Source organism: Mus caroli, unplaced genomic scaffold, assembly GCF_978045245.1.
Source record: "Mus caroli unplaced genomic scaffold, Mus_caroli_1 scaffold_16, whole genome shotgun sequence".
NCBI lineage: Eukaryota > Metazoa > Chordata > Mammalia > Rodentia > Muridae > Mus > Mus caroli.
The window spans coordinates 6,027,549-6,051,126 of NW_028227271.1; the positions used below are offsets into that span (position 1 = coordinate 6,027,549).

The 23,578-nt window shown below is 50.3% G+C and overlaps 2 protein-coding genes across 13 annotated transcripts in view; one reads left to right on the forward strand and one right to left on the reverse strand.

Annotated features, from left to right (window-relative positions):
• The window catches only part of Asb8 (ankyrin repeat and SOCS box containing 8), a 31,460-nt gene extending 29,534 nt beyond the window's left edge, over positions 1–1,926 (forward strand). For all 10 annotated transcript variants that reach the window (XM_021183206.2, XM_021183201.2, XM_085831588.1 and 7 more), the window contains one exon: positions 135–1,926. In XM_021183206.2, the coding sequence (XP_021038865.1) occupies positions 135–767 (633 nt within the window). In that variant the 3' untranslated portion in view covers positions 768–1,926. The remainder of the gene's footprint in view (positions 1–134) is intronic.
• A 2,255-nt stretch (positions 1,927–4,181) lies between these two features.
• Pfkm (phosphofructokinase, muscle) overlaps positions 4,182–23,578 on the reverse strand; it is a 39,050-nt gene continuing 19,653 nt past the window's right edge. For all 3 annotated transcript variants that reach the window (XM_029469609.2, XM_021183835.3, XM_085831611.1), the window contains 21 exons: positions 18,807–18,880; positions 17,609–17,686; positions 16,101–16,290; positions 15,446–15,611; positions 14,545–14,589; positions 14,067–14,175; positions 13,858–13,953; positions 13,556–13,648; positions 12,875–13,000; positions 11,790–11,854; positions 11,239–11,302; positions 10,400–10,549; positions 9,920–9,990; positions 9,306–9,393; positions 9,074–9,226; positions 8,494–8,658; positions 7,521–7,582; positions 6,835–6,946; positions 5,126–5,225; positions 4,935–5,040; positions 4,182–4,721 (listed from right to left, as the gene is read on the reverse strand). In XM_029469609.2, the coding sequence (XP_029325469.1) occupies positions 4,577–4,721; positions 4,935–5,040; positions 5,126–5,225; positions 6,835–6,946; positions 7,521–7,582; positions 8,494–8,658; positions 9,074–9,226; positions 9,306–9,393; positions 9,920–9,990; positions 10,400–10,549; positions 11,239–11,302; positions 11,790–11,854; positions 12,875–13,000; positions 13,556–13,648; positions 13,858–13,953; positions 14,067–14,175; positions 14,545–14,589; positions 15,446–15,611; positions 16,101–16,290; positions 17,609–17,686; positions 18,807–18,880 (2,258 nt within the window). In that variant the 3' untranslated portion in view covers positions 4,182–4,576. The remainder of the gene's footprint in view (positions 4,722–4,934; positions 5,041–5,125; positions 5,226–6,834; positions 6,947–7,520; positions 7,583–8,493; positions 8,659–9,073; positions 9,227–9,305; positions 9,394–9,919; positions 9,991–10,399; positions 10,550–11,238; positions 11,303–11,789; positions 11,855–12,874; positions 13,001–13,555; positions 13,649–13,857; positions 13,954–14,066; positions 14,176–14,544; positions 14,590–15,445; positions 15,612–16,100; positions 16,291–17,608; positions 17,687–18,806; positions 18,881–23,578) is intronic.

Consider the following 23,578-nt stretch of genomic DNA (forward strand, 5'->3'; position numbering starts at 1 on the left):
TTGCTCACCACTTCCCACATTATTGAGAGCATTGCATGACACAGGCGGTGGGAGAATAAGCACAGGACTCTCTGACAGCCTCTTCCTTCTCCTAGTGCCCTGCCCAGTGTAAAATAGTTCCTTCCTTTCTGCAGGTCAATGCCCTGGATGGTTACAACCGAACGGCCCTCCATTATGCAGCAGAGAAAGATGAGGCTTGTGTGGAGGTCCTACTGGAGTATGGGGCAAACCCCAATGCACTGGATGGCAACAGAGACACCCCGCTTCACTGGGCAGCCTTTAAGAACAATGCTGAGTGTGTGCGGGCTCTCCTGGAGAGCGGAGCCTCGGTCAATGCCCTGGATTACAACAATGATACGCCGCTCAGCTGGGCTGCCATGAAGGGAAATCTTGAGAGTGTCAGCATCCTTCTTGATTATGGTGCTGAGGTCAGAGTCATCAACTTAAAAGGCCAGACACCCATCTCCCGCCTGGTGGCTCTGCTAGTGAGAGGACTTGGAACAGAAAAAGAAGACTCCTGCTTTGAGCTCCTCCATAGAGCTGTTGGACAGTTTGAATTAAGGAAAAACGGCATCATGCCCCGAGAAGTGACCAAAGACCAGCAGCTGTGTGAAAAACTGACTGTGTTGTGCTCAGCACCAGGGACGCTTAAAACCCTCGCCCGCTACGCTGTGCGCCGTAGCCTCGGTCTCCAGTACCTGCCCGATGCAGTGAAGGGTCTCCCACTGCCAGTGTCTTTGAAGGACTACCTGTTACTCTTGGAGTAGCCTGGAGGAGGCATTGCTGCCGTCATGCGGACGGCTGTGGGTGAGGCTTCCTTGCCATCCTGTCTCTTTGTTGTGAACACAGAAAAGAAGGTGTTCCTGCTGTGTGGTTTCGAGATTTGAGGCGACACATAACAGTGACGTATGCATCGCCTCCCCTCCCATCCCAAGCAACCAAACCAAAAACATTTACCTCACTTGTTTGCCGTGTTATTGCTTAGTTGCTTTTTTATATTCAGCCCTGCAAAAGAAGTCTCCCCAGATCCCTCAGTCACCAGTGTAACCCCCTTTCCTAGGAAGATGTCATGTTCTTAGAGTGTACAGTTCCCTTTGGGGCCGTGGTGTAGCACGGTGACAGAGTTCCTTCTGAAAATTTCTAGTTGATGTGACAGCTAACAAATTAATACCCCCAGTTAACAAGAATTATGTTCCAAGGATGAGTGCTTGAACTCCAGGTGCGGTGTAGATGCAGAATTTGGCATTCAGGAGCACTTCCATATGGTACCCAGGGGCTAGTCATCCAGTAGTTGGGACTTCACCCAGATATCTGGCTGTTCCCCTTAAAAAGAGACACTACTTCCCAGCAGTCCCAGAATTACCAGGCCATCCTTCTAATGTGGCTCTTTCCCTGAAAAGTCCTGTGCACCAATGAGCTGAGGGAGCATCCCAGCATCCCGCACCTCGGATAAAGGTCTCTCTAGTAGGGGTGGGGGGGCGGGGGGGGGCCTCACTGCCCTTTCCACAGAGCTTCATTCCTTACGAGTTTGCAATTTTGGTTTTGTTTGTTTTGGTTTTTGTTTTTTTCCTACTCTCTTGGAACCTTTGCTTTTTTATTGAGCTATAGAAAATGGTGGGGTAAGTGGAGCTGGGGACAGAATACAAAAGGGGTTTTTTGGAACTGGCCTGCCTACCCTAAAAAGACCCATTTCTGTGAACAAAGCTCCTCTTTTTCGTGTTCTTAAACTAGATGAAGTTGGTTTTGACCTTAAGTGATCTGTATGCAAGTTGGAAAGCACTTTTTAAAAAGCTGGCTGGAGACTACACCCAAATGAATAGAACCTTCTGACGCAGCTAACTCAAAAACGTGTGCCTGCTTTTGTTCTTTCTGTTGCTGGGGTTTGCCCATTTGAAAAAAGAATAAATAAATAATTCTAAAAGCAAATTTGGCCACTTCCAGTTTCTACTTTTCCCTGCATCCCCTTCTGCCCATTTATAAGAAATTGCTGGGCTCTTTCAGCCTTTCCTTCTCCTCCCCACAAGTGATTGTGGACATGAGTGATCAGGAGAGTGAGGGCATAGTGCACAGAAAGCCTCCACTTCCCTGAGTCCCCTACCCCAGGCACAGTGTACAGAAAGCCTCCACTTCCCTGAGTCCCCTACCCCAGGCACAGTGTACAGAAAGCCTCCACTTCCCTCAGAGTCCCCTACCCCAGGGCACAGTGCACAGAAAGCCTCCACTTCCCAGAGTCCCCTACCCCAGATAAGAGAGATGCTACAAGTCGAGTCTCCAAGGCTGAGATTCAGTACTGTAGGCAGCTCCTCTTAGCCTAACAGGGAAATTAAATGCTAAAGCCCAGCTCTACCCGCCAAGACTGAATTGTTCAGAATGGAACTTGGCACTGCCATTCTGAAAGGCAGCCAGGCGCAGTCTGCTCTTGATCGTGCTTGGGAATCACAGAAGATGCCCTTTCCTTTCTCACTGTTGACACTTGGGTACTTGGGAACAAGACGTCTTGTCTGCATGGGTTCCATGTTTCTCAGTTGCTTCCTAATGACAGGAAGTAGCTAGTAATGCATCCAGCAGACACAGTCTCACCGGCCTTTGACTTTGGGAATGTACTTAGTAGGTTGTTTTTCTTCCTAGTGGTCGTTGTTTACATTTGTTTTCAGAATTCAGATTTTTTTTTTTTTTTTAATTTTTGAGGATTGGCCTGTTCCTTTTTTTTTTTTTTTTTTTTTTAGGATTTATTTATTTTATGTATATGAGTACACTGTAGCTGTACTGATGGTTGTAAGCCATCATGTGGCTGCTGGGAATGAAGGTTGCTTGCTACAGCCTAAAGGTTTATTTATTATTATATCCAAGTACTCTGTAGCTGTCTTCAGACACACCAGAAGAGGGCGTCAGATTTCATGACAGGTGGTTGTGAGCCACCATGTAGTTGCTGGGATTTGAACTCAGGACCTTTGGAAGAGCAGTCAGTGCTCTTAACCACTGAGCCATCTCTTCAGCCCTTGTTTTCAGATCTTTTTGTGATCCTAGAATACTGCTCTTTGTGAAGTGTCATTTTTCCTGACTGTCAGTGAACCCCCCTCCCCGTACCCCCTCCCCTGTTTCCTTCTAGTCTGTGTAGTTGGTCGGGCTTGGGTAGTGTGTGAGGAGCAGAATGGCTTCAAGATCAGCTTGACTGGAACTCAATATGTAGACCAGGCTGGCCTCGAACTCATAGAGATCCACCTGCTTCTGCCTCCTGAGTATTGGGATTAAAGGTGCCACCATACCTGGCTTAAAACATATGATCAGTTTGACTCCCAGGTTTGTGAGGCTCTAAAATCTAGACGGTGTCCTCATCTCTGAAGAGGGTTGTCAGCACTCCCTCCATGAAGCTGTTTTGGAGATTCAATGGTAACGTGTAGGATGCCTGGCACAGCCCTTGGTGTTTAATGTTCATTTCTCTGGCCTTTCAAGAATGCCAGTGAGCACTAACTCAGACTCTGGCAACAGCCCGTTTAGAAAAAGTACCTCAGACAGCCAGGTCCCTGTTCCAAGACTCTCAGTGTCCTTCCTGCTTCAGCAGGGAAGAAGGAGGCTGTATGGAGGAAGGAATAGGCTTATGTGCAACTGAGAGTCACAGTCTGCTGTGACTAGTCTTCACCTCAAATTACAAACAGGGCATGCTCCTGTCCACCTGGGGTGCAGATTGTAGTCCCAAGCCTGAAGCCCAACTGCAGGAAGCCCATCCTTCCGTAAAGAGGATGCAGCTTCTGTTGTGGAACAGAAGACAGATCTCAGCTAAGTGCGAGCTGACATCCTTCCGAAACATGTATTCCAACCAACACAGGTTTAGCACCAGTGTCTCTGCTCTCCTTATTTACAAAATGCTCATGTCTTCCCCTCAAAGGATCTGTCAGAATCATGCTGATTTGAGCGGAGATTGTGAGATGGCTAGGAAAAGTGAGACTGGGTAATGGGTATGTGACCAAGAAATAAACCATCACTTTGTGCTCGGAGACAGGCACATACGATAGAGGGACTAGTGGGAGAGGAAGCTGAGGGTCAGTCCCCTGTGTTCTGGGTACACCGAAGGGAGCAGCAAGTAGAAGTGCACAGGACAGTCATGAATGCTGCTCTCCAGGGAGGGACACAGGGCTGATGTCACAGTCCCCGTCGGGAGATAATAACAAGAGCGCCCAAAACACAGTGGCCAGCTGGCATTTATTAGTGTAGTTACACTTCATCACTGTGGTACAAGTAAAGGGACCTAAGACTCTTTGTTATCACAAAGAAATAAATAAAGCTTATTTTTAGGAAAACTCTTGAGTAGCTGAAATCTAGCGGTAGCACTAGAGAGACCCAGCCTGTGTGACCGATGAAGCTGGAGTGGAAGGAAGGAAGGACAGCCACCTAGGAGAGTCACTCGCCACCCCTCCTCCAGCTCCTGGCCACAGCTGATCCTGGTTGCAGGCATGGAGTACAGGGAAACCTAGAAGGGGAGAGGCTGGGCTAGAACACTGAGAAGCCATGGACTTAGATCTACCAGGGTGTGAGATGACCATGATCACGTGATCTTTCCCCCTCACTCCTAAGAGGTCTAGACAGCAGCTTCTCCAGACCGCTTCCTTGAAATGTGCTCCAGGTGGGCGTGGTCAGAGGTGTCCAGATCTATCTCATACTTGGCTAGGATTTTGAGGATTGGCCTCAGCTTCAGCCACCACTGTTCTTTGGGGATTCGGTGCCTACAGAGAAATGAAGTAATGGAGAGGTGATGTTGCTGTCCCCCAGTGAAGTTCTGCCAAAGGCCTATGGGAAGAAGGTGGGCAAAAGCAGCTGGAGTACCCAAGGTGGTACTACCCAAAGGAAAACACTGGAGACTATTAACAGGCCATGGAAAGTAGGGTTGGCAGGGAGCAGAAGGGAGAAGGCGGTTCTAGAATGTAAGAATGACTTACTCGAAATCTGTCTGGTCCTTCAGCTCAGTCACTGGCTGAAAGACCAGGGCCCTCTTACGCATCCCCAGAACGCAGCCCGAGTCAGGGGTGTTGGCAAAGATCCGTCCTGGAATAAAGGACAGTCAGTTACTCTCTCAGCTGAGGAGTGGACCTCTGGAGAGGGAGGGGGCTCACCCTCCTGCCCCACATACCATTACGATAACTCTCCTTGATTTTCCCAGACATCCAGTTCATAGCCTTAGCACCCATCTTAGTGGCAAAATTCCTGTCAAAGGGAGTTGGGCTTCCACCCTGAGGGAGAGAAAAATCAGAAAACTCAGAGGACAGGATCCTGATGAAGTACAGATGTCTAGATATGCAAAAAAGAATGGGCCTTGGGTTTACAGGACGGAAGTCAGACCATGGAAGGACACTCTGAGACACTGAAGGGACCCGAGGGGAGCTGGCCTGTGATCAAACGCAGGGACAGCAGTCAGTTAAAGGACATGGTAATCACATGGCTCTCCTCACTCCACGGGTGCCAGATCCCATTTCAGTCTGTCTGCTTGTTCCTGTGGCAGCTTGGCAGTCACCATCATCACTGATACAGAAATGTCCTCTGGAACTCAACCTAGCTGTTCCAGGGAGGACCTCAGAATAGTCTGTCAGTTTTTCTATGAACTGAGAGGAAGCAGGTGGAGAAGTAGGAGGGGGGTGGAAAAGGACATAGGAGTGTGTTTGTGTGTGTGTACATACGTATATACGTACATACGTGCATACATACGTGCATACATAGCCATCCATCCAATAACACTCTGTTTCCACAGAAGCTGCACCTTCCCTCAACCCGAGACACTGGGAATTCTTTGTGGGTAAGAGGAATGTTGGTGGTTAAGAGGCATGAGCTTGGGCCATCTGAAACTGGTACCACCCAATAAGAGGCCTCTCTCCTGAAGCCCAGCTAGTGGAGAGGGGAGCCGAAACGAACAAGTGCCTACACTCGGTCCTCAGGCTTGTGATGACAGGGGAAGGTAGCGGTAGGAAAACCATCTTAAGTAGGCACACTTGGCGCTAATCTCATGTGGTAAGTGGTGTTGAGAATGTTTTTCTCCCTGGACTCCATCTTCCTCATCAGAATCCCGGGTTCTCAACTAGAGATTCCCTGGGGGACGTGTGAGTGTCTTCAGAGGTGTTTTGTTAGCATAGACAGGGAGGTATAGCTGGCTGACCTACAGTAGGTGATGCCAAGCTCCTGCAGAGCACAGAGCTAAGAACTAACACGCCCAGTGGCTGTGACGCCAAGGTCGAGGAACTGTATCCTAAGCGAAGAGAATGGATCCCATCTCTAGGGCTGCAGATCGGTTTGAGTAAGAATGGCTGTCATCGGCTCATGTATTTGAATGCTCCACCACCGGAGAGTAGCACTATTAGAAAGGGTTACAAGGATTAGAAGGTGGGGCCTTGTTAGGGGAAGTCTGTCACAGTGGGTGGGCTCTGAGGTTTCCTAACGCCCAAGCCAGGCTTAGAGTCTCTCTCTCAGCCTGTGGACTAGGATGTAGCTCTCAACTACCACTCCAGACATGACTCGCCTGCTGTCATATGTGCAGCCATGTTCCCTGCTGTGATGATAATGGACTAAGCCTGAAAGTGCAAGCAAGCCCCTAATTAAATGCTTTCTTTTGTAAGAGTTGCCTTGGTCATTGGAGTTTCCTCACAGCAATGGGACAGTGGCTGAGACAAGTTGTGTCTAAGAAACGGTTGTTGTGATGTGATGACCCAACCTTGTTCCACAGCAACCGTGAAGTAGCTGGAGCTATCCAGTGGGAGCTCCTTGGCTGTTGGGGGCTCTGGTGACTGTCATCTCGGGCTGGGAGCTCCTTGGCTGTTGGGGGCTCTGGTGACTGTCACCTCGGGCTGTTACCTGCTGCATGTGGCCAAGCACGTTCTTCCTGCTGTCAAAGATGCCCTTCCCCTCCTCAGAGTACAGGTTGAAAATGAAGTCAGTAGTGTAGTTCTCATTGCATTTCTCATTCCTGCCAGGGAAACAGAAGCCTGGGGGTCCATCCCTCCTCCCCCAGGGAAGCCAGAAGCCTGGGGGTCCATCCCTCCTCCCCCAGGGAAGCCAGAAGCCTGGGGGTCCATCCCTCCTCCCCCAGGGAAGCCAGAAGCCTGGGGGTCCATCCCTCCTCCCCTCAGGGAAGCCAGAAGCTTGGGGGTCCATCCCTCCTTCCCCCAGGGAAGCCAGAAGCCTGGGGGTCCATCCCTCCTCCCCCAGGGAAGCCAGAAGCCTGGGGGTCCATCCCTCCTCCCCTCAGGGAAGCCAGAAGCCTGGGGGCCCATCCCTCCTCCCCCAGGGAAGCCAGAAGCCTGGGGGTCCATCCCTCCTCCCCCAGGGAAGCCAGAAGCCTGGGGGCCCATCCTTCCTCTCTGCCCTTTGCTTTCAAAAGCTGTTTTATCTCCTCCCAAGGTTCAGAGGACAGGCTGTTTCACTCCTCTCCCTTACATCAAATCCCTCAGGTTCCCAGCCATTTGAGGGACCCACAGCCTAGGCCACCCTGCCTAGTCTCTTCTAACTGGGAGCACTGTCCCGGAGCCACCCTGAGCTACCTCAGCACCAGGCCTCTCTTCACAGTTGTTTTCATCTTCTGCACCAGATGTTCAACATTCACCTGGACGGGAAAAGAAACCCCAGGCTTAGCTGGGATTGCTCAAGGTGGACAAACACCCTGCCCCTCTTCCACATCAAACCTGGGGGTGGGGGCGCGCCCACGCCAGTGTTTAAACTGGGTCTATGTCTCTTAAGAAGTTTAGTGCTGCTGAGCCAGGCAGATCTGAGAGGAAGCATCAGAGAAGCTTCCCTGGTTGTACGTTTCAGCCCCGCCCTCTCCTGCCTCTCTGCCCCCCTCCCTCAGAGCCCACTGCTGGCACGGGTGGGTCGTGTGTACATCGGTGGTTCAGCTGTTAAGGATGTACCCTCACTGAAGCTTTGAGGTGGGCAGATAAAGAATTCTACTCTCTGCCCTTGGCAAGGACTGGCCAGGGCCCTGAGCTGGGAGTTCCCCCAACTGGCTGCCAGATCTCTACTTTGTAGCTTTCCTCTCCTCCACTGAACTCAAAACAGGAAAATCAGGACCATCTGACCCTCTCTGTGAGATACGAGCTGAGTCTTGCTCAGAGTCAGAGATATTTCCCTCGGAACTGCAGTGGCATCAAGAGAAATCTGAGAAGACACCATGGATTCCTCAAACATTTAAACTTCCTGCTCTCTTAAGAGTTTTAAACCCTCTAAACCTTTCTCACCTGCAGTACGGAAACAATAGCTTTGGATGCCTGTTGTGAAGATAAAGTACAAACTCCATCAAAGGACTTAACAGCACGCTCCCATCCCATAATAGTAGCTATGCCCATGTATGTGAGACTGCTGGAGAGCACCTGTGAGGAGCCCTTGTAGTCTTTCCAGGGCTGGGCCCTTGAGCTCCAAACTCCCCATTGACTCTCATGGCTCCGGTTGCTAAAGGACGGCTCAGGAGATAGGCTAGAATGGGAGAGAGACACCTAGCAGGCTCTGGCAGCCAGCTACCTGGAGATCTCGAATGGTGAAGGGCTCCTCAAAAATGTAGGCAGCATCAGCCCCAGCGGCCAGCCCTGCCATGGTGGCCAGGTAGCCACAGTAGCCACCCATAGTCTCGATGATAAACACCCGACGTTTGGTGCCTGCTGCAGACTGCTTAATCCGGTCACAAGTCTGTAAAGACAATGGGCCGTGGGAAGACAGGGTCAGAAGTCTCATCTTTCTTCTTCAGCTTTTTTCTTTAATTCAACTCCAGAGCTATATCCCAGGCCGGTGAGAGCCCTGAGCCTCATCACGCGCCTGCATTCGGAGAGGGCACTGCATTGTAGAACTTCTCTCCTGGGGAAAAAGCTGCTCTGTCGTTAGTGCTGCTAAGAATAGGGGTATCAAACTATATCACCTCAGAGGACAAAACAAAAGGGCTCTTGGATAGCAATGATATATTTCTAGGTGGCAAGAATCCAGCACAGATGTCTGGGCTGGGCAGAGATGTGCTCAAACACTGCTATTTACTTAAAGAAAGAGGTTCGCTTTCTAGGACCAGGGCAACAATCTGGGCTGACGGAAATGGGAGGTGGCAGGCACTCACCGTGCAGATGGTGTTCAGTGCTGTGTCAGCCCCGATGCTGAAGTCTGACCCAGGGACGTTATTGGAAACCGTGGCCGGAATGACCACAAACGGGATGCAGAGCTCATCAAACTGCTTCCTGCCCTCCATCAGCTCCAAGCCCCCTGTGTAAGCCTAGAGAGAGAGCAGCAGGGGCAGATGTGAGAAGGGAGGGAGGCGGGAGGGAGAGAGGAGGAAATGCTGGGACACTCACCTCAAAGCCCCCAATGATGACAAGGCCCTGGATGTTAAACTTGGTTATGTTGGCACTGATCTGTTCCAGGTTCTTCTTGGGGAGAGTCCTGGTTGACCAGTGGCAGGGGACAGGAAATCGGGAAGGATGGAAGCAAGATGGAAGGAGTGGAAAGTTAAGAATTAGAAACTGAAGCCGGGCAGTGGTGGCGCACGCACACCTTTAATCCCAGTACTCGGGAGGCAGAGGCAGGTGGGTCTCTTGAATTCGAGGCCAGCCTGGTCGGGAGAGTGAGTTCCAGGATAGCCAGAGCTGCCCAGAGGAAGCCTTTCCCGAAAAATCAACAGAACATCAACAACAACAACAACAACAACAAGAGAACTAGAAAGTGCTCTTTCTAGTGCCTGGGCCCGTGACCTGTTCTCCCCACACTCTCACACATTCTAGAGTACACAGAAGACCTTTTAAGTGGTCAGATCTGCTACATGATGTGCGGTTGGGCTTCTCCATCCAGACTGAAGATGCTATGAGTTTAAAGAGCAGTAGACATAGGCCCTAATACAATGGGTTGATGCCCACATTCAAAAGCATCTTGATGGGGTAACTGGGACCGGGTGCTCCCACAAACCGTTTACCTTTTAGTACCAAGTTTGGAACCACCTTGACCAGTCCAGCCTCCAACATAGCTCCAGCCAGCCTCCTCAATCTGCAGGGAAAGGGATACAGCTCTGCACCATGACCAGAGCGCCAGGAAGCCCATGCGTGACTAAGGCCACTTCTTGGGCTCTGATGCTTCAGAGTTCCCCTAGGTGGGAAGGTGACCCAGACCCTGGTCTGTCCCCTGCACTGAACTTCTTCCTCCTTCTCACTCATTCAGGAATATTAAACACCTAAGACGGTGGATGCTGTGCTGAGCTCTGGGGCAAAGAAATAATAAGGTGTGATGTTTGGCAAGGTTTGTTTCAGAGTTCCTATCTTTTATCACTCACAAATTCACTATGCTCCCTGGAGAGAAGTTAGGGTGTCGAGGAAGCAGAGACGATGGACTGGCCACTCCCAAGCTGAACTGCCGTGGCCCCATACTGTGTGTGTATGTCTCCCTTGTGTTTCCGTACCTGACCTTTGGCCAGACCCTCAAAGCCATCATGTACGACCAGCACCCGGTTGCCCTGGATAAGGCCAATCCTCACGGTAGAGCGAACAGCGGCATTCATGCCAGCAGCTGGGGCCCCCACATTCATCACGGCCACTGTGTGCAACCCGCCCTGTTCAGGGAAAGAAGGAGAGGCACGCCCTCAGGGGGAAAATCACCAAGAGCAGCAGAACTCTTGAGTCCCTAGGGACACGTGTGACAATCACTTTCCCAAGGAGCTAGCACACAGCCTGCGACTTTATCCTACAGAAGCAAAATTCTTTACCACAAATCGCCATAGGCAGGCGGTGTCATCATTATGTAGCAGACAAGTGGCCCTTGTAGAATAGCACTCTCAGCATGTGGCCCTTAGACCACTTGCATCCCAGCTGACCTGGGCAGCTTACTGGACAGCGCATCCTATCACTGGTCCAGACCTCGCTTGCTGAGGGAACGGCCCAGAGATCTGCATACTTTATAAGCACCCCGGACAATTCTAATAGGTAGTAACACTGAGAACCACTCTTTCAAGGGGACAGTGCTGACGTGGGTCAGGCTGTGATTAGACCCACAGGATCAGAGCCCTCTTTACTGTTTCTTCATGCACTTTTGTCAACCCTGGACTGGGGATGAGTCTTGAGTTCCCTGGTAAAAGCATGGGACTAATATCTGGGGTGGCGGATGGAAAGACATCAAACAGGGTCAGGGCTGCAGCACTGAACAAGAGCAGGGACAAAGATGCAGCAAGGCTAAGGTTGTGTGGACCACGGGCAGCACTTCATAAAGAGAAAGTGTGGATGGGGAAGGGCAAGTTGCCAGTACCTTAGAGACTGGGGGTCTGACATGAGCTAGAAGCTTGTATACCTCCCAGTTGTTCATGAAGCTCCTATAAAAAGTACAAAGAGAACAGGGTGTCTTCAGGCCACTCCCTGTGGCAAGCAGCCATCGGAATCTGGGTCAGGAGCTGGGTCTCAATGAATTTTCACAGGGTACACCTCTAAGGAGCTAAGCAGGCACAGCGGGGACTACACAGAGGCTTGGAGGGGATGTTCATTCATTAACCACTCCCTGAGCATTCCTGCCGAGGATGCTGTGCTCAGCACAGGAGATGGCTCCTTGCTTAGCAACACCTAGAACCTAGCTGAGCTCCAAGTCTAGAAACGACAGATAAGAATAAAAGGCTCTGTCCAAGGAGAGCAGCCCTGGATGAACTGAGCCTCTTGGGCACCTTACAACTGATTTCCTTGGGGGAAGAAATCGCTGCAGACAATAATTAGGAAAAGGCAGCTCATGTTTTGGGCCTAGAGTGATAAATATTTTTGGCTTCACTGTGGCATCTGCTGTAGTTAGCCAGTCTCTGGTTATCTTCTCACCGGCCTCTCAGCTTAATGGCTTCATCAAATCTCTTCTCATCCATAGCCTTGGTCACGTCTTTGGTCTAAGGGAGGAATATGGCAACAGTCACAACTCCAAGGCACGATTCTGCGTGAACAGATCTGCTTCGATGGGATCCTGCTTATCTACACTGCACCTCTTTCAGTCCCCCAAACTCTCAGAAGCATCTTTCTTTCTTTTTAACTTTTCCTGAATAATGAACGGCAAAAGGGACTAGGTTAGAATCCTGGGCACAGCAGCGTGGTGTCCACAGGTGGCAGTGCGTCCTGTCTACACGCAGGTCCCTGCCCAGCCTTGGCACCAGGGAGGAAATGAAGAGATTCTACCAGGTAAGAAGGGTCCCTGCCACTGCTACTCAGTGATGTCCCCGCCACATGTTGCTCAATGCCTGGTGTCTACTTGGGGCTTTGGCTTCTGCTTTTTGGGGATGCAGTCTCAAACATGGCTGCAGGTCACTGGGATCCTCAAGTCTCAGAGAGAAGCGGGTCCCAAAATGAGGGAAATTCAGGCAGCCCCACCAATCAGGACAAACACCTGAGTTCAGCGGTCAGCCACTGTATCAAACTGTTAAGGAGTGGCTACCCTGGAGTAGGGAACCCAACCTTTCCGAGATACTGTGTCAGAAACATCACAGCCTCCCCCAATCTTTATCACTTTGGAGGTGAGTAGTGGTCACCCTATGTTGATTTAGAGAAACACATTTAAGGTAGATGTCATATAGACATGAGAGGTGTAGCCTGCTAGAAGTTAGTAATTAGCACTCCCCAAGTCTTAGTACTGATAGGAGGGGACACTGAATTTTTGACCCTGCGTAACTACATGAAAAGGGGGTGAGGTTGGCAGTTATATCAGAGAGTGTGTGATTCTTCCATCTTCCTTCGTAACACTTTACAGATGAGAGAGCTGATGCTGAATGAGTGGAGGTCCCAGCTCCTGGACTGAGAGGGACTGCAGTCCTCTGGGTCCTTTCCTGTATGTCTCGTATGAACCATCCTGCCTTCTCTATTGGAACCACAGATGTTGACCTCATGCCCCCCTGGAGAAGAGTGGGGTCAGCACTTACCACCTGGACGCACTCCATGAGGGGCAAACGCACAGCCTGGTTACCAGAGAGGCTCACCACACAGGCTGGGGTGTCTGGGGTCCCCTCCAAAAGTGCCATCACTGCTTCTACACCCATCCTGCTGCCCTGCGGGAGTCCATGGGACAAAGGATCTGCTTAGCTAAGGGCCAGGATGCTCAGGGCCCTCTCTGCATCCTCGGCTGAGGTCCACAGTGAGAGCTTGCACCCAGGTACTTGCTGTGCCTTGCCTCCCTGCCTGGACCTCATGTAAAGCTCGAGGCTTTCTGCCCTTTTGTCATCAGAACCCTAAGGACTGTACTTGGTTCCAGAGAAGCAAGTCCGTGCCACATTGTGATCAACAGACTGTGGGAGTTTAACAGTACCCTCTTCTGACCGCTAAGGAAGACTGCCTTTCTTCCACGTGAAGTGGACTAGTAATGACCAAACTGACTATCCAGGGCTACATCCTAGTAGCTTTGCTGATGCTTAGAGCTTGGAGGCGGTGATCCAGATTCAGGACTCGGGCTGCTAGTGCCTGCCATCATCTTTGCATGTGGGAATGGATGAAAACCACTGTGGCCTAGGCTGGAGGAGGGACAGTATGACTAATGACAAGCCTCACAGGACAGCAAGGCTGGGGCTTCTAAGGCGTGGCAACCTCAGAATCCTTGAGTGACTTACCAGGATCCGGTCAAAGGCTGATGGTGTCCCACCCCGCTGTACATGTCCCAGAACAGTGACCCTGGTGTCATATCCAAGGCGCTTCACCACCAGCTAAAAGGACAAAGAGAGAAACATAAAGGCAATGGGAGAAGATCAGCAATGGCTTCCTGAGGTAAACTACAACAAAAGTGTTTTGTCTAGCGATGGCTCCTGGCAGGAGAAAAGCAGGGACAGAAGGAGCAAGAGGAGGTGCAGGGTCACAACCCAGAAGCCACCAAAGGAGGAGCCAAAGGTGCTGGGTGTTAGGGCTGCACACTAACGTTCTTGATGTCTTCTGAGGTGATTGGCTTCCCGTTCTTGTCGATGGCACCTTCAGCAACAATGATGATGTTGAGACGAGAGCCACGGGTCCTTGTCTGGTCAAAAGCAAGAGAGAAAGTGGTTAATGGAATTAATGGAGGGGTAGAAAATAGATCACTCACAGAACAGGGTGAGGGGTTCTGCTCAAGGCAAGATAAAGTGCCAATACCTCACTGAGCCGGCGACAAAGGTGTTCTTCCCAGTCATCGTCTGGCGGACACTCAGGAATAAAAACCCAGTCGGCCCCACAGGACAGAGAGGTGACAAGGGCCAGGTATCTAGGATGAGAGCCAGAAGCAGGGACAGAAACCTTTATATTCCACAGGTAGCCTCATCACACCCACAACGATCTCCTGGCCTCCATGGTTGATGAAAGACACAGGGACCCAGCAATTCATTCTTGAGGCGGACGAGCACTAGACCTGTAGATGGGATGCTGTCCTTGGAGGTCACTACTACCTCACTGGCTTCCCAGCTCAGACTGCCCATGCTGTCATGTGGGCCTGAGCATGTGCCCACGTGCACGGATGTCATGTGGAGCATGACTTCCAGACCTACTCCAGAGGTCCCACTGGACTGACTCTCTGGGAAGAGGAAAAGGCCATCTCTAGGTCTGTGAAATTCACGGGGCAGGATGGGGATCTTACCCACAGTGGCGGCCCATCACTTCTAACACAAATGTCCTCTGGTGGCTGCAAGAGAAAGATGGGATTTACAGCCTGCATGTCCCTGTGGCCAGGACCAAGTCAAGACCATCCACACGGAGGCTCCCTGACCTCTGGGAGAAGCATTTTTGCTGCTAGCCATTCAGTAGGTTTCCTGAGAGTCTATGAAGATGTGGGAGGAGCAGTTTAACTTCATTGGGCAGTATGGAGACTCCATTCCAACAAAAAGGATGAGTCCCCAAATCAGAGCTAAGTAGAAAAGAAGCAGACACAGGACTAGGCTAAACTGGAGTACTGCAAGATCACCTGGGTAACCTTGCAGCCAGCTGTTTCCCTGTCTCCTCCACTGTCCCCCAGCCCACCTGTTTACTTCTGAGCAGTGGTGCTTAGCACCTCAGACTGTGTGCTCTCCAGATCTGCTTTAGTCTGGACAACAACCACATAAGATAGCGGTTCTCAGTCTGTGGGTCTCAGTCCCCACAGGGGTCACATATCAGATATCCTACACATCAAATATTTACATTATGACTCACAACAGTAGCAAAGTTACAGTTATGAAGTAGCAACAAAATAACTGTGTTTGGGGGTCACCACGACATGAGGAAGTGTGTTAAAGGGTCGCAGTGTCAGGAAGGCTGAGAAGCACTGATATAAGAGATCCCAGGTATTCAGGACCCCAGAGCAACATGCCTAAGGACAGGATGGAGAGTGGCAGAGGGCATGCAGGGGCAGAGCATCGTCAGTGCTCCAGGGCTGAGTCTCAGAAAAGGACGCTGTGGCTCCAGAAAAACAGTCACAGCGGCCGCAGTCAGTCAAAGGCTCTCACTGGCCTTGTCTGTTCTTGCTTCTACTTTCCTACTGCCTCCCTCCTAGCTGCTGTTACCTCTGAGCCGTGGTGGTGATGGCGTCTACGATCTCCACAATCCTGTGCAGGGCAGAGTCAGTACCAATGGTCATATCAGTGCCACAGAAGTCATTGTCGATTGAGCCAACCAGGCCCACGATGTTCAGGTAGCTGGACTTTTTAGCCTCCTCGGCTGTGATCTTCCCTGCAAGGGAAGCAAAGCGGGGCCCAGCGGGTGAGGACACACATGCACACATACACACATGCACACATGCACACATGCACACATACACACATACACACATGCACACATACACACATGCACACATGCACACATGCACACATGCACACATACACACATGCACACATGCACACATACACACATGCACACATGCACACATGCACACATACACACATACACACATACACACATACACACATACACACATGCACACATACACACATACACACATACACACATGCACACATGCACACATGCACACATGCACACATACACACATACACACATACAGAGCAGATTACTGGAGAGACTGTAAGCCGTGGTAGAAAGGAGGGCAAGGACTGTTCGTTTGTGTGTGGTTACCAAGTCTCTCTGATGGGGCGTTAAGAGTGTGCGCACAACGCATGCATGCACAGTCACCTGATAAGCAGTACGGACAATGAAATGTCTCACCGTCTTTCTGGAGATCATTCAGCAAGTCGCTCCACTCTGAACGGAAAGTGTCAGCCCCAGTGAGGCTGCCATCGCCTCCGATGACACACAGATTGGTGATCCCCCGCTTCACCAGGTTGTGGGCGGCCCGGAGTCGTCCTTCTCGCTCCCGGAAGTCCTTGCATCGGGCACTTCCAATCACCGTGCCACCCTTTAGGGGAGAGACAGGAGGTGGGCACAGTCACACTTGGGCTCAATATGCTAAGATGTCCCCATTCCAAGGCAGTGACAGAGCAATGCCGCTCCTGTAAGTTCCCTGACATCCCTAGGTCATTGTCTCTCACAAAGGAAAAGACAATGATGCTGGCTATCTGTCACACTCCCGAGGGGCCTACTGAGGTCATCTAGCTCATTGGACACTTAATCATCAAAGGGATTGTTTTCAAAGGAATTTGCGTACACATTAGCTTCACTTCTAGAATTATCTCCACCTTTCACACTGACTTCAGTCTTTCTGTTTTCCTTAGTGCCTGGCACTACTGCATTATATCCAAACTATTTTAAGGAATTCGACCCCGGTGTGCTTGGTAGGATGCCTTCCTCACCAGCACACTAGAATTCTACCTAAGATTACCCAGACACTGCCAGCTTGTGCCCCTCCGTTCCTTGGCATGTATGGGGTTAGGTGGCAGGAGCCACAATGTTCAGGTATCGGCAGAGGAAAAACGCTTTGTATGGGGGAAGTTTTGACTTCCCAGGAACTTACAGACACTCTGAGAGGTAAGTAGGTTTAAGAGTTTTCATAAACAATAGGTGCTCATGGGCATTCCTGACTCTAGGGGATCAGAGAGAATGCTCATTTATTCCCAGGCCACTTGGCACTGGGCAGTACTCCCTGTATAAAAATGTCACTAGACCAGTACATAGTAAGTGGCTTCCATGAAATCATTAGTGAATTTATGTAAAAATGTAATTTGTAAGTTTTTCACTAGACCAGCAAATGGTTATAGTTCTAAGCTAGCAGAGTGAATTACGTCTCTGAAGGACACCTGATCGACATGGAATATATCATAAAGGGATGTAGATAGCAAAAACCAACTTCCCTGGGATTCTCTGGGACTCTGCAAGACTGTCTCGATCCCTTCTCCCTTAAATAGTCTGCGATCGGGCTGGCGTGTCTCTTATCACATGAGGACTGAGTTGAAGTCTGCTTCTGGCTTCAGTCCTCTAAGGTTATTTTCAGGGCCAGACTTCCCCCATGACCCCAGAGTAGGACTTGCTTAGGATGGGCCAGCTTGCCATGACCTTTCGATAAAGGGCAAGCCATTTCAGAGCCACCTTCCCACCCCCTTCATCACTGCAAGGAGCCAGGATGATGTTTTCAAATGCAAAGAGTAAAGGGCAAATGTAAGCCCGTCTCCTGTCACCGAAACCCTTCCCACCGAACCGCGTGGCAGGGAATCTGGGACGCCAGAGCTGGATGAGGCAAGGACAGTCCAAACATAGAGCACGGGTTTTCCGGAACATACCAGCTGAAGCATCATAGACACGCTCTCCCACGTGGCCTCCCTGATGTGCTCGCCACCGTCCACCAGGCCTTGGTAACCCTGGGGGAACAGGGTACTCATTAAACCTCCATTACAGATGCCACGACTAAGACAGCTTCCCTCGGAAGAGCATCAAGACACATCCTCCCAAGAGTGACCCCTGATGCATGGCTGGATCAGTTAACTAATAAAGCAGTCCAAGAAAGGACATGTCAACTTTTTTTTTATGTTCCAGTTTCTCTCACTCTTTTCTCTCTTTTCTTTCTCTCTCTCTCTCTTTCTTTTAATATTTTTTAAAAATTTTATTTATTATTATTATTATTTATTTATTTATTTTTGTTTTTTTTTTTTTTTTTTTTTTTTTTTTTGAGACAGGACTTCTCTGTATAGCCCTGGCTGTCTTGGAACTCACTCTGCCTCAAACTCAGAAATCCACCTGCCTCTGCCTCCCAAGTGCTGGGATCAAAGGCGTGCGCCACCACTGCCTGGCTACTTTTTCTTTTGAGATAGGATCTGAGTAGCTCTGGCTGGCCTAGACCTCGATATGTAGCGTATGTAGACCAGGCTGGCCTCCAACTCAGAGACCCACCTGCATCTGCCTCCAGAGTACATGGATTAAAAACATTGGCACCATGCCTAGCTGTCTCTCATTCTTGAAATATCAAAATACCCTTCTGTCTTACTCCCTCCTTCCCCCTTTTTCTCATCTCTGAGATGATTCCCAGGAGACTGAGAACACGGCTAGTTTTGATAACCAACAGAACTTATTATAAAACTACCAAACTTGACAGAGGGCAAACAGACTGTACAGAGAAAAGAAGTGTGGACGAAGCATGAGAAGAACTGAGGAAAGAGAGCCAAGGGGAAGCCGGGACCTCAGAAAGCCAGGAGACTTCAGACACTGGGAGACTCTGCCTGCTGGGGCTCAGTCCTGAGGTACACTACACTCGCAGGAAAGACCTGCCATTTCAGCTCTTTCTGTGTGAATTCCCTCTTCTCAACAGCCCGTATGAGGACCAAGTTTGCAGAAATCTGGGTCCCAGCATTCTTGTTCAAGTCACAGTGGGAAGAAGTGACTCAGTGAGACAGAGAACCAAGGGAAAGAAACCACAGCAACGCAGTGAGGGGAAGAGAAGAAGGTGGGAGAGGAGGGAGGCGGAGAGCCAAGGAGAGAACCAACCTCATGGACAAAGAAGACGCGAGCGCCCGTGAAGATACCAACTCGGACCACAGCCCTGACGGCAGCATTCATACCTGCAAGGAGGGAGAAGAAAGATAGGGAGTGGTCACTCTGAAGAGGGGCAGCCCTGGGACCCATCGCAGTCATGTTGGGTTAGAGCCTGGAGTTGGTCCTTGGCTCACATTTGCTCTGAATCTAGAACCCTCTTCTCGCTCAAGTCTTCTGCTCTCCCCAGTTTCGGTCAAGGGGTCAAGGTCATGAGGCCAATAACCTTACCAAGTTCAGCTTTAAATCCAAGGCCCGTCATGCCCACCTCAGCACTCTAGACTGCCATTCACACCCACTATCCACTGGCCTTCCTGGGCTTCCCTTGCTTTCTGCACCTGAACAGAGGCTGGAGTGGAGCTTCAGGATGTTGTTTGTGGGGAAACTTGATTTTTCTAGGCTAAGTAATCCAATAGAATATAGTTTGGTTTTGAGTATGTTTGTTACTGGATGGTGGATTCTTTCGGGGGGGGGGAACACACACACAGACACACACGCAGAGCCACGGTATAAATCATCTACATCCCTCCATGTGCCCTACAGTTGTGATTCTCTTGCTCCCTCGGTGCCAGGGAATGTTGTAACCAGTGTGCAGAGAGAATCTGAGAGGCATGTCTTCCCCACCATCCCACATTGTTACATCACCAAGGTTCACGCTGATGCTCACGCAGCTCAGAGACAAAATAAATCCGCTTCTGTAAGTGCCGCTGCTGCCCTCCTTCAGATATGTTTGTTTCTACCTAGAGTGTATCATGTGAGTCTTAACCTCCGCGTGGTGGAAGGTCATACACCTGCGGGCGCAGGGGAAGCCGTGTGCTTGGGAACCACGGAGCACAAACCAGTGAGCGACCCAGAGCTACTTGGAACAGAGGAAGAACAGGGTCCCTTTCCTTCTCTTCCTCTCCTCCGCTCTCCTCTCCTGCAGCAAGTGCAATATCTATGATGGAGTCATCGGCTCCAAATCAGATTGCAGGTCCATTCAGCCTCTGAGCAACGATGAACAGAACGCCCGCCCATCATGTCCCTACATGGTGCTGAGCGCTGAGAATACAACAGTGGACGGTCTCGCCGGGCACTGCTGTGTCAAGACCTAACATAGTACAGTGTGGTGAAAGGATGCCCGAGGGAGAGGTATGCAAAAGCCCAGCAGGGAAAGGAATGACCCAAAAAGGCAGCATTTGTCCTGAAACCTACAGCACAATTTCCTGTTCTGTTTGTCAGGTAGAAATTGAGGAGGACTGTTCTGGGCAGGAAAAACTGCAGAAGGGGGAGTGCCAAGAAATAACTTCAGGTAATTTAGTGTTATAAAGAGTAAAAGTCAGAACAGAAAGTGATGAGAGAGAATGCCCCAGGTGGAAGGTGCCCATACGGATATAAAGAAGCCTGACTTCTATTCTGTAGGTCTGGGTTTAACTGCGGACTGTGTGCTCAGTTTCAGCAAACCCATAAGCCCCATAAAACTCTATGAAAATTACATGGTCATAACAGTTCCTTTGGGAGAAGGTCCATAGCGTTCATGATTCTTAAAGGGGTTTGTGACTCCTGTCATGCACACACACAAAAAAAAAGTCACAGATAATCAAGAATCTCTAAGAATTTCGAGGGTTGGGGGACATGATAAGATTTGCATTGAATATCAGAAGGGCTCTAGCAGCAGGGTGACAGGCAGCTGAGTAGAGGGGTTACCGGGATTAGAAGGCCTCTGACATCCTAGATAAGACATGAGGAGGCCTCAAGGGACAAGGACATGTGGGACAAAGAGATATGGACAGAAGACACTCAGAGAACAAAGAAGGGGACTTGGATCCAGTGGGCGAGGTGGTTACACTTTACACTGTGAGGAAAGCTGTGTGAGTGGGGACGGAGGCGGATGGTGAGCTGGAGTGCTGGGGCAGAGGCATGCCTTGGTTTGGGAAGAGAGATGGAGGGGATGCTGCGTTCATATTAGGATGTGTTGAAATTAAAGTTCCTGTGACATAGCCACAGCAGCTTGGGAGAGAAAGCATGTATGACAGAGACAAGGAACCGAACCGTGAGAGCGGCCATGGTTGCTAATAAACAGTAGCGAGAGAGACAAGAAGAAACGAGGCTTAGCAACAGCTGGGGAGCCAAAAGAACCATTTCCAAAAGCAGGAACACTTCTAGATGAATCTATGAACAAATCTCAGATAAGACAGGAACTTCGGGCTTGTCAACAGAGGCACTCATGAAGTCACTGAGGCCAAGTCCCGTGACATCTAAAGTCCAAGTTCATATACAGTGTTGGAATGATTTAGAACAGCAACAGCTATCTGCCGTGGGAGAAGCTTCTGAGAGGTGTGGGGACATCCAGTGTGTGAGGGAGCGTGGGAGTCAGGGCAGAGCCCTCGGTGCTTCGGAAAGATGGAGAAAGCCAGCTCAACGCAACCGCTGCAGTGTGAGACCCAGGCTTGTGTTCTAGCCCAACCAACTGCAGCCGCCGCTGGGACGCTGTGCTGAATCTGCAGCTCTGGACTCACTGCTCATCTTAGGAAAGAAAGACGTGTGGTCCGAAATGTACAGGGTGGAGCATTTTTTTTTCTGACCCCCTCCCCCCCAAGCTGAGTGGAGGTGGGAGGGGAGCAGCTGTGAGCTAAACAGGAGCTGAAGAGTCGCCCTTGGAAAGCAACAGTCATTGGTAGGCAGGGAATAGCCAAACCACTGGGAAGCAGGAAACCCCCCACCATAAGGGAAATCAGTTCTCTCATTCCCTCCTCCTGCTTCCCAACCGCAACCCTGCCAATGTCCACAGGCCATCTGGCCAGCCTCTAAATTGACAGTGCTTTCTGATGGTTTTAGGATCCCCTTTGCTCTCCTGTGCTCTAACCCGAGAGGCCTAAAAACATCAGAGTGGGAAGGAGAGTGTAAACCTGGAGGCCCCAGAAGTCTTTGGTCCCTCCTACCGAACCTTACTGCTCAGCCCAGTCTGGCCCTAACCTAGTCCTGGCCAGACTTTTCTTGGCTGTCCCATGGTTCCCTAAATAATCCTCTATGAGCAGCTGCATGACTTTATTAGAAGCAAGGTGAAGGATACGGTTACAGGGAGCATGCAAGAGATATTCCGGGGACAACCAGAAGGGGCTCTGAAGCAGCCAATGGCAGCTTCCCCCTGGGGCAGAGCCTTGGGGAGAAAGAAGAGCCTGGGTATCCACCCAGGACTAGGCAGAAGCTAGTCAAAACCTGCTCTCATGAGGATGGCCTTGCATTTCTGATCCTCTTACCTCTGCCTCCCAGCTGGGATCCCGGGCGCATACCACCACACCCCAGACATGTTTCAGGCACCCCACCATCTGAGCTATGTCTCCAACCAAATCACAAGGTTTTTGGAAGTCAGTACTGAAAAGTTTCTTCCTGGGCCTTGGAAATGTTAAAAATTATGGCAAATGTTTGTCATATGTGAATCATACTTTCTAATGGATGTATGCTAAAAATTACAAACCCTAGGACAACTATCCAGAGGGGTAACAGAATCCCGGCCTGCACTCCTTTAAAAATAGGATATGCGCACAGTTGGAGCTGTGGCCTGGAGACAGAGGGCTAGAGCAGGTGGCTGAGGTCTTTTCCAAGGCAGGAAATGCCAATGTCAGGAGGCTCAGGGAGGGAGGTTCGGGTTAGTGGGGCTGGGTCCTTTCTGGATGAGAAAATGAGAGTTTATTCCATGTAGCCCGACATTCCAGAAGTCTTGACTTTTTAGCTCAGGACTTCTAATCCCATATTTCTACTTCAAGACAGTGGTTTTGCTGAGCTCGGGGAATGAGAGCTGTGGCTCCTTCCTGTGGAGTTTATGGAGTTCGGTCTTGCTACCGTGATGCCTACAGCCCCCTGTACAGTGCCTGTGCTTTCTTGTGGGAGGCCCAGTGCTGCCCCTGGGAAAGCCACCTCTGTCCTGGGACTTCTCCTTCAGCTGAGACCTCCCAGCAGCACTGCAGACGTTCGCTCTGGCTCCTTGTCTCCTTAGAATTTCATCATCTGTCTGTGGATCCCGCTTACATGCACCTATCATATTATATGGGCTCACAGGTGACACTTATGCTAACTATCAAAAAGTCCCAGCAGCGTTGGCTCTCTTTTCCTGTCTCCCCTCCCCAGCTTCTCCTCTCCTCTCTCTCCCTCCCTTTCTCTCAAGCCCTTCTTCCCCCTCCTTCTCTCCTGAGAAGGCCGGCTTTCATTCTTTTCATATGGTTGCACGCCTTCCTTTTCAGGCTCTCTCTCTTCCTAATCTAAGAGCACAGGGCAATGGGCCACCACTCCAGAGTGTCTTGAGGATCACAGCATCGGCATGGAATTCTCCCCGGAAAGAAGCAGTAGAATTGCATTAGCAGCGCCTCTGCCCTGATCACGCAGGCTGCTGGGCCATGCCGGCCTCCCTCAGTTTCTTCACGATTAATTCTGATCGCATAATTGTTATATACATCATAATTATAATCAATAAATACGTTAATAATTTAAGATCTGGTTTTTAAATATGCTAACAGGCAATAGGGTTTGGGGAAATAACTTAGTTAAGAGCTCAGATTCCAGCACCCATGTAAATCAAAACATTGTAGCATATATCTGTAGACCTAGTGCTGGAAGTGTGTAGACAGGGGATCCCCAGAGCTGGCCAGGGGTGGAGGTGGGGAGCAGCCAGGTGAGATCTGTTTATGTAATCAGTGAGCTCCAGCTTCAGTGAGAGATGCTGTTTCAAAAACAAACAAACAAAACAAACA